This window comes from Drosophila ficusphila, unplaced genomic scaffold (genome assembly GCF_018152265.1).
Source record: "Drosophila ficusphila isolate 14025-0441.05 unplaced genomic scaffold, ASM1815226v1 contig_791, whole genome shotgun sequence".
Taxonomy (NCBI): Eukaryota; Metazoa; Arthropoda; class Insecta; order Diptera; family Drosophilidae; genus Drosophila; species Drosophila ficusphila.
Window position 1 is genome coordinate 11,318,536 of NW_025064737.1, and position 14,635 is coordinate 11,333,170.

Sequence of the window (14,635 nt, forward strand, 5' to 3'; positions counted from 1 at the left end):
ACCTGCTCGGCGTTTGGCGCGACAGGTGCTAATGTGGCGACATTTCGGGTGTACGATGCCAAAGCGATTCTGCACGTAATTGCAATTAAATTCGTATCTTCTAAAATGGAAAGTTTATTGTGCACTCACACTACATACGAATATGTATTTGGCGGATTAATAGGACTCCGACAGGAATATCAAATTAGATTTGTACGAACTAAATGATCAGCTGCAATCGGTCACAAACCCAAATGGTTGATGGATTGATCTAAGCACTTTTCGGGCTCTTGCCAATGCCGCACACCTTACGATAATGCTTCGGCAGCTCAAGGCTGTCAATGATGAACTTTCCCAAATCATATTTCGAAACCAGGCGACCTGGAGCCTCATCATGCAATACGGTGTAGCCGCTGGACGGCTCATCGGCGATATGGGGCGGCAAGATGGCAATCCAATCTAGATCTGAAGCCTTGGTCAAGTCTAGCATGCGCTGGTGCTCCTCGTTTAGTCGATGGAACACAGCGGGCACCTCGTTTAGTGGACGCAAGAGGAACGAGGACATGACTATGGAGAACTTGGTGAGCTTGGCTTCCTTCATAGCCTTGATAAGGTTCTCAGTGCCGCGAGAGAGCTCTGTGGTGGCCTCTAACTTGTTTCGGGTGCCCAGGATGACAGCCACAGCCTCTACTCCCTCGATAAGACGCCGTACATCCTCGTAGTTGGTCACATCACCCTTGACCAGTTCAACCTTGGACTTGAATCGGGCAGGAACGGTAGCCTCGCTGCGATAAAGCAATTTCACCGTGAGGCCTAAAAAAGGAATAAGTTTAACTGGTGGTTTTTGACCTCTGGGTAACATACCCTTTTCCAAAGCGTGATCCACGGCACACTCGCCGGTCATGCCGGTTCCTCCAATAATAGCAATGCGTTGCATAATGAATGTTCTTTGTTGTTCCCGGTTGATTAAATGCAATTGCGTTCAGTCCAGTCTTGTGTATGCAAAAGTGCAGTTTCACTTGCTTTTAAAGCGCTTGTTATCTATCAAAGTTCCAAATCACAAGTGAATCCAGCGATTGCTTCACTCTCTCACCTCACCGGCTGATTTTACCTGTCTCTCTCGCACGCACACAACAAATAGATAAACAGTAGTTTGCGCCTTACGTGAACCTATGTTTATTTGAGCCTTGACAAAATCTATTTGACACTATTTTCTTTAAATAAATTTATAAACGTATGTGTTTTGTATGCTATGCATTAACATTTGTCTAATACCAGAATTTTGGTATTGTTTCCATAGTTGACTTTTTCAAGAGAGTACTGTATTTAATTGTGCTTCAGAACAAAATGGGGTTTGGTACACATAATTTGCGGACTGCCCTATTGATAAGCTTTATCATATCTTGCGAAAACCGTTTTATTATCAAACGTTAATGGGCATTTGTCATGGTGATAAATAATAAAATTAAAAGTATTTTTGCGGCATTTTAAATAAAGGCGTATTTTCTCAGTCTGGCAGCCTTGTCCGCAGTGCAAAGTGTTGGATAACGCGTCGCAGTCAAAAGTTTAACCGCCAAATCGTTACGCCTGCGACTCCGATTCCTCAGAATACGGGTTATCCCCTGGATTTTTAACTCGCCTAAGAGTAATTCCAAGCTTTAGTTCACTCAGAAAGTCGGTGGTTGCTGGCTTTCTTTCCGGACGCGGCTTTATACCGCTTATTGTGGCTGCCTTCTGATTCACTTTCTATAAGAGTCGGAGGAGGATTAGATGTTTTTGTTAATGTTTAAGTGTTCTATCCATATACCTTTAACGTAACTCCTTGACGAATGCTCTCCAGGAACGCATCCCTCGAGTCTCCGCCAGAGGAAGCCGCCGGAGCAGCCATCGGTTGGGTTTTTTGCATTGGAGGCGGAGGAGGAACTCCGGCCATGCCAGTTGGAGGAGGTGGCGGTGGAGGCGGTGCTCCTCCACTAGCAGCAGCAACTGGCATCGGCGGCGGCGGAGGTGGCGGAACAGCAGCTGCAGCTTGAGGTGGTGGCGGCGGAACTGGCATCTGACTGCCGGTAATTTTTGTATTCTGCGTAGCCACCGGTGTTCCGTAGGCAGATGGAATCCTAGCAGTCGGCTTAACTGGAGGAGGCGGTGGTGGGGGTTTGGCATGCTGAACAGGAGATACGGCATACAGAGAACCCATGGAAGATGTGGAGATAGTATTCGGCAGTATCGTTGGCTTTGGTGGCGCTGGTGGCGGGATTCGCATTGTGCCTGCCTTTCGCTGCGGTGCAATGGTGGCATATGTTTCATTGGACACCTTGGGAACAGCCGACGGCCGCACTTGACGGATGTCAATCGCCGCTGGATATCCATGTGTGTTCCTTGCCGTCACGGCTGAAGGAGGAGGAGGAACCTTTGCACTGCTAACGTGTTCCGGTTGGATCTGAACAGGAACCACATGTCCCACCTCTTGCTGTCTGACAGGCGTCGGCGCAGGCAAATCCATTTCGGAAATATCCACAAATCGCGATGTAAGCGAAGCATAGTTGGAAAAGTTAGGAGCAGCAATTGGCTTGGAAACGTTGGTAACAGAAGGCGGTGGAGGCGAAGGCGGAGGAGTAATCTGGTTGTTGGTGGAAATGGTGGCATAAAGCAGCGGTCTTGCCGGTTCCTGACTCTGCGCTTTGGGCTGTCGATCACCCTTTGATGGCTGAGAAACCAAGTAGTCATTAAATAATAATACTTTATAGCAAGCACTTACCATCCACGTAAAGTTAGAGTGCACAATCTTCGTGATCACATCCTGACGTCGCATGTGGCTGATATCCTCCTCCGTGATGCCCCGCTCCATCATGTACTTTCGTAGAACATTGTCGTTGGAGTCAGCGTTTAAGTCGAAGGCGTTTCGCGTTCGATCTCTCAAAACGTCGCCGGAAACATGCTGAAAGTTAACTGGTCCGCTGATCTCGTACTTGGATCCCTTGCTACTGACCAAGACGCTAGTGGCAAAGCTGGGACCCGCGAGGGTATGCGGAGCGCCCGCATACCTGTCCAGGCTGTTCGAGGAGGAGGAGCTTTTCATGCCGTCGAGACTGGCGTTGGTGCTCGCGTTGTCGGCGTAAGAAGGCGGTGGACGAACAGCAGGCGGCGGATGGGCGAAGACGTCGCTGCTCACTTGCATGGAAGGTGGCTGCAATGATAAGAAACGGCTGCGTTCAGGACAAGGCTGTGCATCATGGACTCTGCGTCGGATGGGGCTGACTGAGAAGGAGTGCTGCTGCAGGACATTACCACCCAATAACCGGGAGATTTATTGCTTCTAATTATGTCATAGACGTAGGCGCGTCGCATAATAGCCGGCAGACGATCGAGGTCGTCGGATAGATTGGCCTTCCGCAGGTACAACTGGAGCATTTCGTCGGCGCCCTGCCCGCGCAAATCGAAGGTCTTGCGAAAATCAATGGCCTTGCCCTCCAGCTGCCGAAACTCCACGGGCTCGGAGATGTAGGCGTATGTGTAATCCTCCATGGCACTGGAAAAGCGGATACGTAGTTGGGAGCTGCGTTAGTACGGCTGCAAAGGAGGTAGAGCCCACTGGCTTTTGTCTTGAATCTCTCCCCGTAGCCGCCGTGCGTCCACAATGCCCTGCGGCATTATCTAGTAGCCAATTTGCAGATAAGAAACGCTGGCACAACTTGGTGTTTTTATCAATTTCGGATTCGGATCGCGGTGGGCCTTCGCGGAGGTGACTCATCGCCAGTCCCAGTCACTAGGTAAACCGACTGATTCGAAGTCCTTTGGGAGCAGATGAAGCTGATGTTCTAGGACGGGAGCAGGTGGCAAGGATCGTCGAGAAAAAAATTACCGTGTGCACCGGGGATTCTGCGGGGTCCTGGACAGAGTGAACGGATTGGATCGGCAGGCGTTCGAACGGCACGAAGCAGCTTGTGGGACTGATTAACGGCGGCGGTATATCATATTAGGCACTGCGTTTACTCATTTCGCGAAGCGCCTTATCTGGAGCGGAGGCCCTGAATGCTGATAACTGGGGGCCAGTAATCACCTGTGCTAGCGACGCCGACTCCGACAGCCTGAGCCAAAGGAAAACATAAACAATCGCCGTAAACTACATTTTGGAATAGAGCTACGATATGCGATTTAGCTGTCAAATGTCTTGTACGTTGGGTAAGTCCAAAATAAGAAAATTGAGTAATGAGTAATAAAGCGGAAGCGATTACATTTTTATCGCAGTCCCTGTGAAAGCACATTCACCTACATATCTACAAATCTACTATAAAACTAGGTAAAGATATTCAATATCTTAGTTCTTGTAGCCCTATCTGAATTTACTATATAATTTTCTTATATGATTGTTAAACGCAATTAACCACCACCGTATAATAAAAATAACAATACAAATAGTTAATAAGCAAATATTGAACTTTATTGACAGCGCTTCCAACAATAACTATGTGACACTACACGAGCGTTGATAGGAACTCTATAGAGTTTTCTTTTGTCATAGAGTTTCCTGTCAAATTCCTGCAAACTTTCTTCTGTCGACGGAGAAAGCAAATCTCATTTCCCTACTTGCAAGCAGTCGAAACGTTTCGTAAAATTTCATTAAAAATTATTCTTCCGATAGGAAGAGAAAATCACTTTCAATTTTAATCTTGGTAATTTAATCACTTGTTAGATATTAAACAACCTGTGGCACTAAAATTACTGCTGAGTATTCGGACTTTGAGTTATCATTAGCCATGAAGGTGAAGGTGTCGGGGGAATATACTCTCGCTGAGATCGAGGTGGATGTGGACACGGAGCTAAGTCCCGAAGACTTGCAATCCGGAGCCACAGTGCTCGCAACCAGCGAGGGTGAGGGCGTCTTGGAGCAGATTGTCAGCCATGAGGGACTGTCCAGGTTCTTTACTGTGACGCCGGCCGCCACCATTCCAATGCCCACAGATGTGGTGGTGGAACGCACCCTGGCAGATCCGGCGCTCAAGCAGATCCTTCAGCAGGCTGATGGCAAAAAAGGCTTTGATCCCCAGGCTGAGCAACTAAAGATTCGCGATTTTCTCGCTGGAGTGACTACAACAAAGATGACCACCGAGCAGTCGGTCTTTCAAGGTAAGCTTCAATAAGGTTTTTTTTGCTTAAGTTATAGATATTTATTTCTTTATTGCTTTAGCGCCGCGTTTTAATTCAACGGGGGTACCCAGCATTCGTGTTAAATGCCCCCAATGTCTGGTTCAGTACGATGCAACTGCCTTTCAGAGCCACTCCTGTGAGGCCGAGGTGGATCGGAAGTCCGTTGAAGTCGTGGTTTCGCAGCAGGAGAAGCCCCTGCCCATTCCTGCTCTGTGCGCCCCGCCTGCTCCGCCCAGCAAACCGAGCAGCGAGCGGGTGATCCTGGAGAATCAGCTGCGCCTGCGTCGATACATGAAGGACGAGATGAAGTATGATTTGACCACTGGTGTTGATTGTTCGCGGGTCCGCAAGTCCATCAAAGGACCCAACGAGTGCACCATGTGCGATCGCAAGTTTGTTCATGCCTCGGGACTGGTGCGCCACATGGAGAAGCACGCTTTGGACTTGATTCCCTCGCAGACGAGCCTGCAACCACATTCAGTTCCTGCTGCCGGCCTTCATGTTGTGGTGAAGTGCAATGCCTGTGGCCGTGTTTTCTACGATCCGGAGGTGGCCTTCAAGCACGGATTCATTCACTTCCCGGAGCAGCCACGATTGCTTGATTCTTTGGAGAATCTGGAGATTAAATCAAGCTCCCCCAAGGATTTAAAGGAGCTGTTGGAAAAGAGTGAGAAGTTGCTGGCTAAAGAAGTTTTCCTAACTGGCCCCCAGATTAGAGCCAAGCGCCTGGAGAAGGAACTATTCACCAGTTTAATTCTGGGCAGTGTGCTGCAGTGTGAATTTTGCGAGTATGTTTTTGCTGACATCGCCGAACTGCTTGTCCACTCGGCTTCCCATGTGGCGGAGCGGCGTTTCGAGTGCACCGCCTGCGACATGCAGATGAACACAGCCAAGGAGGCCAGTATTCACTTTCAGACGGACTGCATCTTTATGCTGGAGGCGACCAGGTCGCTGAACGTGACGCTGAGTCGCCACTTTGTGTGCAATGTGTGCGAACTGAAGTTCGCCAATACGGACCTGCTGCAGGAGCATCGGTAAGGTGTTGGATGGGTAGCGCAATCTATTGAATAACCAATTAGTTTTCTTACTTTACGCACTACAAGATACACCTCGTATCACTACTTCCCACGTCTCAGCGAGAATGGTAAAAAGCTGTTGCTGCCCTGTGAGTTTTGCGAGGTGAATTTCGAGTTCGCCCACGAGATCCTGCCACACAACGAGGAGAAGCACTTGAACAAGAAGAAACGGGAGAAGGAGACTCGCAATACGGGTACAGGTCGCCTTCGCCAGTACCTTTGCGACATCTGCGGCAAGTCGTACACCCAATCGAGCCACTTGTGGCAGCACCTCCGCTTCCACCAGGGTGAGTATTTTTGCAAGACACCGATTTCCTCCAGGTGGATCACCTTTTCCCATCAGGTGTCAAGCCGTTTGTCTGCCAGGAGGAGAATTGCGACCGGAAGTTCACCATTCGTCCGGATCTCAACGACCACATTCGCAAGTGCCACACGGGGGAGAGACCCTACCTTTGCCTGGTATGTGGAAAGCGATTCCTGACTGGCTCCGTGTTTTATCAGCACCGGCTCATCCATCGCGGTGAGCGGCGCTATGAGTGCGAAGAATGTGGCAAGCGATTCTACCGAGCGGATGCTCTAAAGAACCACCAGCGCATCCACACTGGCGAGAAGCCCTATAGCTGCCTCTACTGCACCAAGACGTTCCGCCAACGTGGCGACCGGGATAAGCACATTCGGGCGCGACATGCTCACCTGGATGCCAACTCGCGGTTGATGATGCAGATGCAGAAGTTTCAGCTTGAGTCGGCGGCCGCTGCTGCACTGAAGGCCAAGCACCAACCAGAAGAGCAGGGAGTTGAGGGTGGTGATGGCAGCCACCCGGAGGTGGCTTCCGGCTCGCGACCAAAATTGGAAGATCCGGCGATCCAATATCCTGGCTTGCCAAGGCAGCAGGAGGGTGTAATGTGTTTGCCAGTGAACGAGGTGGACAACAGCTACCTAATGTCTGAGTTTGTGCCCATGGGGGCGGATGGCTCGGAGCAGCAGATAATTGTGTTCGACGAAAACACAGCCCAGGACATGGATATGATCAGCTTGTTTGATCATCAGGCGCCCCTGCAAGCGGGCAGCCTGCCACTGTTGGAAACTATTGCAAATGACAGGGTGATGGTGGTGAAAAACAATCCCTCACAACCGCTATTTTAAGATAGTTGTTTGTAGCTTTCGAATTCGAATTTAAATAAAGCGCTAAAAGAATATGTAGCGTTGCCACCCTTTTCAACCCAACTAGAGTAGCCAACATTCAAAAGCGTTGCGTACAATCGATAGTGCCGATGAATCGGTAGTGCCAGCCCTAGGTCGGTCTGCCGTCCCTAGTTCCTTTTCTTTTCGAATTTCTCGTGGAAAACGCCAACATGGGTTTCGCTACTCTCTGGTACTCGCATCCCCGCAAATACGGCCAAGGCTCCCGATGCTGGTAAGATTTGTGTAGCCCGTTGTTTGGCCCGTCGTTTGATGTACAATTTGTTTAAATGCTTGCCCCGTAACCCCGTATTTTGCACGATTTTGCATGTTTGCAGAAAGTGAGGTTATTCACGCCCCGCTTTTTTTTCCCACGCATGGCGTCTGCCAATTAGTATTGCTTGTCGTTTTTGTATCACAATTTCAATGTCTTTTGCCCCCGGTTGAGTACGGAAATACGTGTTTAAACATCTTGAACAGTTTCCTTAATTAAGGGTGGCCAAAGTAATAGCGGCACGAGGCATAAAAGTGCGATTTTCACAGGGGAATCGTGCAGCCGAGTGTAGCGACACAGATGCTTGCTTTGTAAAAGATCTGTGTCCAAATTAATGAATTATCTTGGTAGAACACAATAATTAAATCTAAACTAATTTCCAGCCGTGCCTGCTCTAACCGCCACGGTCTGATCCGCAAGTATGGCCTGAACATCTGCCGTCAGTGCTTCAGGGAGTACGCCAACGACATTGGCTTCAAGAAGGTGAGTTCTGTGAAGATCCATGCCCCATTTTGGTGACTAATCCCTCAAATTCCATCTTCCAGCTGGACTAAATGTTCTCTTCGCAACTTGACACGCGTTAAAGCGTCTCAAAAACACCATTCGGCATATTAATATAAGCGGTCGCCGGTTTTGGGGATTTCATATATTAATATGCCGGCAGCAACAACAAGCAACAGCAGCAACAACATAATCATTTGGGGATTTAAGCAAGGACAAAGCGCAGATGGAACCGATTCCAAAGTAATCTCTAAGCAAGTAACCAGAACGGCCACCACCACAGAATTCCAACAGTTACCACCTTCTGCGAAGGATCTTTGTTAAAACACTAGTTTGTTTAAATCCCCGTCTGATTAAACCCATAACAAGAAACGTATCTATACATTTGTGTCATAATTTGGCCTACATCTTGGCCGGGGATCTGCTTTGTGATGGTGAATGCCGGAAAATTGTGCGTTTCCTTGTTACTTGAACTGGCGAGTGATCAGTCAGTCAGTTTGTGTCACCTAATAACACATTAAGCCGCTACCAAAACAAAAACACAACCGGTTTCGTAAAGCTGGAGAGGGTCATCCCCAAACTTTTGCTCTCTTAAATAACATCCATATTGCACGTGAAGATCTTGCTGTGAACAATTAAGAGGGGTTTTAGTAATTGCAGAAACCCTTTTAAAAAAGAGCGGTCTTTGTTATGTGTATCTGATTGGCAATTGGCAAGCTACGTGTTTAAAATTTGGAATTATGTGTAACCATTAGCCTGCAAAGTTCAATTACTGTTGTATTTGGATTTATTCAAGAGAATTTTTATTAATGTATTTGTGTCTCAGCAAATATAATTTAAAAGGGACAACTAGAGATAAAAACGCACTAAACACGAACAATTAGAAGTATCCTTTTACTTCATGGATATTTTATAAAGAAATAAAGTATCATCTTGTATTTAAGTTGGTTATCTAACTTTCCATTTCATTAACTGTGTAAACCAACCTGGTTTATTCCCACGCGAATCTGTCAAGAGCGTTTATTTATCACCGAAATTGATGGTGTCCTTTTGAAAAGCCGGAAGCAATCTCCTGGCTGGTGGGCTGCATTTCCTCATTTCTACGCCAGTGGGTTAGTGGAATCCACCGCAGCACCTTCACCAGCGCAGTGGTGGCCAGCCGAGAGCCCATTACACCGAGAGCCGCCATACAAAGTAAAACCAGTTTTGGGGCGCTAAAGAGCGGGTCAGCCCCCACTTTAGCTCTCTTAGCCGTTTCAGCGGTTAACTCCGCTGCCGAAAATACAATTTTGCACATTCGCCAATTGGGCTTGGGAGTCTGAAGCGGTCGGTCGGACTCAAAACAACGTAGTCGCGCTTGCCCAACCCAGTATCACCTGTGTGTTTCAACCAGAGATGAGTGATTAGTGAGTGAGTGCCACAGACTGCAGTGAATCTAAGCAAAGATCAGTGGGCCAGTGACCCCCTAAGTGATTTAGCCGCCATGAGATTGATCTGGCTGCAGCTCCTGGCTGCCGGAGGAGCTCTCTACCTGTCTATCGGTTGTGCAACGGCCGCCAAGGCATCCACAAGCCGCGGAGTTGCACAATACAAGCTCCCGCTCCCGGCTCCATTGCCAGCCCACGAAACTGCGACAATTTCAGGAGCGGATCAGGCCAGGCGATCTCCTCAGCAGGGTGCATCCAATCAGAGGCGAATCGCCCAGGTCGTCCGCAGGCGAAGACCCACCTCTTCATCCACAACATCAACCACCACGACCACCTCCACAAGTACGACAACAACAACATCAACCACGACAACGACAACCAGTAAGTGCAAAGATAAATTAAAAGGTAATCAAAGAAAACCATATAAACTACGAATATGTGGATATATATCTTTGATCTAAGATCAGTTAAACTGCTCTGCGGACCGGTGACTTTTTGAAAAGTCATGCAAACTGGTCGAAGATGCTGGCACTGACCTAGCTTTTCGGTTTTGACCATAAAGATTGAAAGTGGCAAAGCGAATACAGCCACAACAGTGACAAAGAAGTTGTCTGGGGGGAAAAAAGTTGGGTCAGGTCAGGTACGATAAACGAAATACCCTTTTACTATTTTAGATAAAGAAACAACACAGTAAAAAAAATGATTATTTTATATTAATAACCGAAGAAATTATATTTTTCTTTGATTCAAATAAGTTTTCCTACTTATCTTCATAAACAAACATAACATTTCATAATAAATTCACAAATTTGAAAGGCACTTTAGACTACTTAGATAGCCGCTAATCCAAGATTATTTGCAAATAATTGCAGATAAAGATTTTTACCTTGGATTCGCTGTTTCACTATTCTGACCGCAATGGTGTATTCAAATTGTGGACAAAACCAGATATACCCGTTTGCTGTCTGCAAACATCCATGGGTGCATAGGTTACTTTGGGTGTAAAGCGTCAATAACTGGAGCGCCGGAGCTTTCGAATCGGCATTCGGTGCAGCAGGAGACCTTGGCTAAGTCCGAACCGGAGAGACGGACACAAGGCCGCGAATTATTGGGGCCTAGGCCTTTTATAATTTGCATGACCACTTCGTTTTAGAATACCCCATTTCTGGGAGGGTCTAATTAGGTTTAAGTCGCCCTGAACTTGGCTTGACATTTGGATAGTTTTATGGGTTGCGGAGATACAAAGCGCCGACTTCTGGGGAAGTCTCGTTAATCGGGGGTAATGATCTGAGTATCTCAGCTTGATAATACACCTGCTCCAAAGCTGTTGCAATGAGCGAAGTATAGTATAGTACATAATTGCGTTGGGAATGGGCCTGTGGATTAGTTTGAGTTGCAGTGGCGTGGGTGGGAAGCGTTGGCCAACAGGCTGCGCTCCACCGGCAATTGTTGCTAGCTGAATAATGAAACAAAAACCAAATCAAACGCTTTTTTAAGAGCTGCGGGAACTGCGCACTACTTGACGTGTAATGTCTGTTATTTGGAGCAGAAACACTAATGGCCACTGAGCACATAGCTAACCCGCTTTTCACGTCCCCATCCCCTCCCCACCAGCTCCGCGTCCCACTTTGGCCAACGGCTTTAATTTCTTCAATCCGAACTTCTGGAGCTTCGGGCAGCAGAGTGTCGTGGCAGTGCGTCCACCAACCAAACAACCCCATCCGCCCAAGAAGTTCAGTCCCAAGGAGGACAAGTCCAGTCAGCGAAAGCCGTTGAAGACCACAAGGAAACCGGCGACCGAGAGAAATACCACAACAATCAAAAATCTAAAAAGTAAATCTACAACCACCACCCAGAAACCCTCCACAGATGGACCCTTTCGCATTGCCCTGCCCACTCTGAATTTTCCCAGCTCTGAAAAGGATAAGGAAAATGATAAGGAGAAGGGCAAGCGGGCGGCTGCCGAGCTTCGACTGAGGTTTGATTGCCCGCGGGAAAACGAGGTGAGGTTCCAGCTCTTTCCCAAAATCTGCAAATCAGATAGGGACTGTGCCGTCTGGCAGAGGGATGAGCTATGCTGTGATATCTTCGGAGCCAGCAGCTGTGTCTCCGGTGTGCCAAAGCCCCTCGAGGAGACTCCACATGCCCGTGAGTTGAGCTCATCCTTCGGCATCCCTTTCCTCATATTAAAATATTCCCTTTATTAGCCATCCTGGGCTTAATACCTCGCAAGTGCCCCAGTAGACCGCTGGCCGAGCTCTGGTGGGATGTCCAGGAGTGCTCCTCGGACATGGACTGCTGGCCACGGGTCTGTTGTCCGGATGGCAGGCGAAGGTACTGCCGAACATCCCAACCAGATTTGGAAACAGCCCCAGTGCCTGTGAAGCGTTCCTTCGACTATCGTAAGTTTTAACTTTTTTATCTAAATTTCACGTATTATGTGTTTTATATTTTACGTTTATGAAAGTTACCTTGTTTAAATTATTTGTAGGATCTTGCAAAGACTTTCTACGGTTATGGTTTTTAACTAATATCATTAAATGCAAGGTGTTAAAAACTTTTCCTATCTATAAAATGAAGCTCCCCCATATTAAATATCTAGAAAGCATTTCAGTTAATATCTAAAAAATTTATTTATCCCTGCCGTTTTTTTATTTACTTATAATGAGAAAAAAAAAATGGAAAACGTTATTCGATAAGTACTGATATCTAGATAAGAGTCTCGGCAAAGACAAAAACTAAACCTAATATTTAATGTATAATACTAAGTGATTTCTATTTAAACATTCTATCTAGATCTATTAAATTCCTTACCTACCTTCTGTTTTCCTATATTCTATATCTAATACCCCTGGAATACCTCTTCTTATCCCTTTTTTTTACCAGTTACGGAGTACCTAGAATGCACGGCTCCTCCCCCGCCCATTTTCGATCTGCATCCAAAGGCATGCACCTCAACCCTGGACTGTTTCCCGAACGTCTGCTGCCAGGAGGCGGGTCTGAGGCACTGTCGGCCTCCCAAGAAGTCTGTGCTCACACTGATGGCCAATTTTCTCAACGTTGACTTCGTGAAGCGCTTGGCACAAAACATTGTTATCAAGTAGGCCTCGAATTTCCCACTATTTTGTACATTTTGTGTCTGCGTCGACCACCTTCAATGGAACCATTTCGAAACTGCCGTGATATCTCGCCCGTGTTTGTTTGGCCACGCTGATAACCAAAAACAAGAAAAAAGAAAACACGCCTTCACATATGTACGTTTCATATATGTAACTATACTGCGCACTAAGTGTTCCCAATCGATTCACCCATACTCCTCCATTAATCTTCACTTAGCCTAGTATTAGACATAAGATTCATTCGTAGGCTAACAAATTAAATTCGAACCATAAACTCCGATTGAGGGTTTTTTCATTTGGAGGTCTTGGGATCTGAGGTTGTGGGTCTCTCGTAACCCTACCTCTAGGTCAAGTGGATCGCGGACCTCAGCAAATAGCACTCAGGGTTCTTGTTCTTGACTTATTTCGGTGACATAACGATCGTTTTAATGTGTGTAAACTTTAAGGTTCTCGCCCTTTCATGTTACTTGCGCTGCCACTTTACACTTTTAACAATAGGTTAATTTGGAGACTTTCAAACTTTAAAATTTAAGACAATGTTTAGAAGACACCAGACTTAAGTAAGGTTTACGTTTGCAATCATTCGTTTACTTTATGGGGTGAAATAATGATAACTGCTGTGTATATGGCAATTTATTTGTCATAAAGCTTCAAAGTATATTTATTCATTTATTTAATTATTTATGAAAGGATTTCAGTTCTTACTAAATAAAGTCTCTATTGTATTTTTTTGCATCCGACGGTACTCGCATCTACAAGTCATAAGTTCCACCGGCTGCGCTTTGAAATCCAAAACCCAAACAGTTCAGCCACAGAAAAAAAGAGAAGCTTCTTGAATTACCTTATTGCTCAACTGAATTTAAACAAACCCGCATGCACACATAGGTACATATGTGGAAAGTACTTGACCATCTGATTCCACGACGCATATGGCAGAGCACGTAACCCCAATAAAAGAGAATCTAACCTAGAAGGCCCCCGACAAACTGATTGCGCAACCCCCGCAAAAAGACGTACATAGCTTCGTTTTCAATTACTTTAATTGGACATTGTGTGGAGGGAAATGGCAAATAAACATTTTTTTTGTATGAAAATTATAAAAAAAATCAGTTCGGTGATAAAGGGAAGTCGACTTCTTTGGTTCTTCTCCTCGAATTTTACTTGGAGCAGCCGCAGGCGGATTTCTTGTCGCCTCCGCACTTGCAGTCAGTGCCGCAGTTGCAGGAACCCTTGGTGGCCTGGCTGGCGCATTTGCATCCTGTAAAGCAATACCCAAATGTGTTATTAATATCATTTTATAGATATTCAGGAATCCAATTAATTTCAAACACAAAGTGAAAAGAATTTACTTTGATTAAAGAATATATTCGTAGGGTAAATTTAAGAGCATAAACCTTTAGTGATTAAGGCGACTTCGAATTGGGAAAGAGCTTGTTAAGGATCAAACACTTTCTTACTGTCTGCACAATTTAAGAACTTATCATTTACAGCAAAATAAAAACCAAACTGAAATGAGTTTGGTCCTGCAATCTTAAACTTACCGCTTCCGCATGGGCAAGGCATCTTGAATTTGTTGGATTTTTTTCACTTGTTCACAAAAAGTAGAGAGATGGGCTATTTAGGCCTTTTGTTGCACTTGGATGATTCACTTTGTTTTTGCTGCTGACCACAAACTGATGCACAATTGCCAGATGCCCCCGGTTTTATACGGTTTGGAAACGCGGCTTTACACACGGGTCTTTCGGATTCAATTTGTTTTTGCACACGCCGGCCGGCTTCACAAATCTTAAGAGCCGTGTGCAGTAGCTTTCTTCTGGTGGCTGGGTCTGCGTCTCCGCTTTTGCGGGTTGGAAACTGGGAAAAAGCTTCGTTTACTTGGGGGAAGCGCAGGCGCCATGGATACCGTTATGTGGGGGCGGTGGGTGGGCG

General features: G+C 46.5%; 6 protein-coding genes across 7 annotated transcripts; 3 read left to right on the top strand and 3 right to left on the bottom strand.

Moving 5' to 3' along the window:
* Positions 1-94: 94 nt before the first annotated feature.
* LOC108098879 (flavin reductase (NADPH)) lies at positions 95-1,224 on the bottom strand. The gene is made up of 2 exons (XM_017202066.2): positions 844-1,224; positions 95-792 (listed from the first exon to the last, which is right to left on the bottom strand). Exons 1-2 carry the CDS (start codon positions 914-916, stop codon positions 251-253), a joined length of 615 nt encoding a protein of 204 aa, XP_017057555.1. The 5' UTR covers positions 917-1,224; the 3' UTR covers positions 95-250.
* A 156-nt stretch (positions 1,225-1,380) lies between these two features.
* LOC108098876 (formin-like protein 5) lies at positions 1,381-4,305 on the bottom strand. 2 transcript variants are annotated; one of them, XM_017202061.2, is made up of 5 exons: positions 3,842-4,305; positions 3,268-3,508; positions 2,738-3,166; positions 1,787-2,686; positions 1,381-1,725 (listed from the first exon to the last, which is right to left on the bottom strand). In XM_017202061.2, exons 2-5 carry the CDS (start codon positions 3,502-3,504, stop codon positions 1,561-1,563), a joined length of 1,731 nt encoding a protein of 576 aa, XP_017057550.1. In that variant the 5' UTR covers positions 3,505-3,508; positions 3,842-4,305; the 3' UTR covers positions 1,381-1,560. The 2 variants fall into 2 exon arrangements, with proteins under 2 accessions (XP_017057550.1, XP_017057551.1); XM_017202062.2 differs by lacking the exon at positions 3,268-3,508 and having other exon boundaries at positions 3,842-4,157.
* Positions 4,306-4,550: 245 nt separating this feature from the next.
* LOC108098967 (testis-specific zinc finger protein topi) lies at positions 4,551-7,402 on the top strand. Its single transcript, XM_017202183.1, has 4 exons — positions 4,551-5,106; positions 5,168-6,161; positions 6,231-6,490; positions 6,547-7,402. Exons 1-4 carry the CDS (start codon positions 4,737-4,739, stop codon positions 7,347-7,349), a joined length of 2,427 nt encoding a protein of 808 aa, XP_017057672.1. The 5' UTR covers positions 4,551-4,736; the 3' UTR covers positions 7,350-7,402.
* Positions 7,403-7,487: 85 nt separating this feature from the next.
* Positions 7,488-8,536, top strand: LOC108098884 (40S ribosomal protein S29). The gene is made up of 3 exons (XM_017202071.1): positions 7,488-7,620; positions 8,043-8,142; positions 8,205-8,536. Exons 1-3 carry the CDS (start codon positions 7,559-7,561, stop codon positions 8,211-8,213), a joined length of 171 nt encoding a protein of 56 aa, XP_017057560.1. The 5' UTR covers positions 7,488-7,558; the 3' UTR covers positions 8,214-8,536.
* A 111-nt stretch (positions 8,537-8,647) lies between these two features.
* On the top strand, positions 8,648-12,984 carry LOC108098882. The gene is made up of 4 exons (XM_017202069.2): positions 8,648-9,968; positions 11,202-11,735; positions 11,795-11,989; positions 12,474-12,984. The coding sequence occupies exons 1-4, from the start codon at positions 9,644-9,646 to the stop codon at positions 12,689-12,691; spliced, it is 1,272 nt and encodes a 423-aa protein (XP_017057558.1). The 5' UTR covers positions 8,648-9,643; the 3' UTR covers positions 12,692-12,984.
* A 744-nt stretch (positions 12,985-13,728) lies between these two features.
* On the bottom strand, positions 13,729-14,389 carry LOC108098886 (metallothionein-1). The gene is made up of 2 exons (XM_017202072.2): positions 14,248-14,389; positions 13,729-13,964 (listed from the first exon to the last, which is right to left on the bottom strand). The coding sequence occupies exons 1-2, from the start codon at positions 14,267-14,269 to the stop codon at positions 13,864-13,866; spliced, it is 123 nt and encodes a 40-aa protein (XP_017057561.1). The 5' UTR covers positions 14,270-14,389; the 3' UTR covers positions 13,729-13,863.
* Positions 14,390-14,635: the final 246 nt, after the last annotated feature.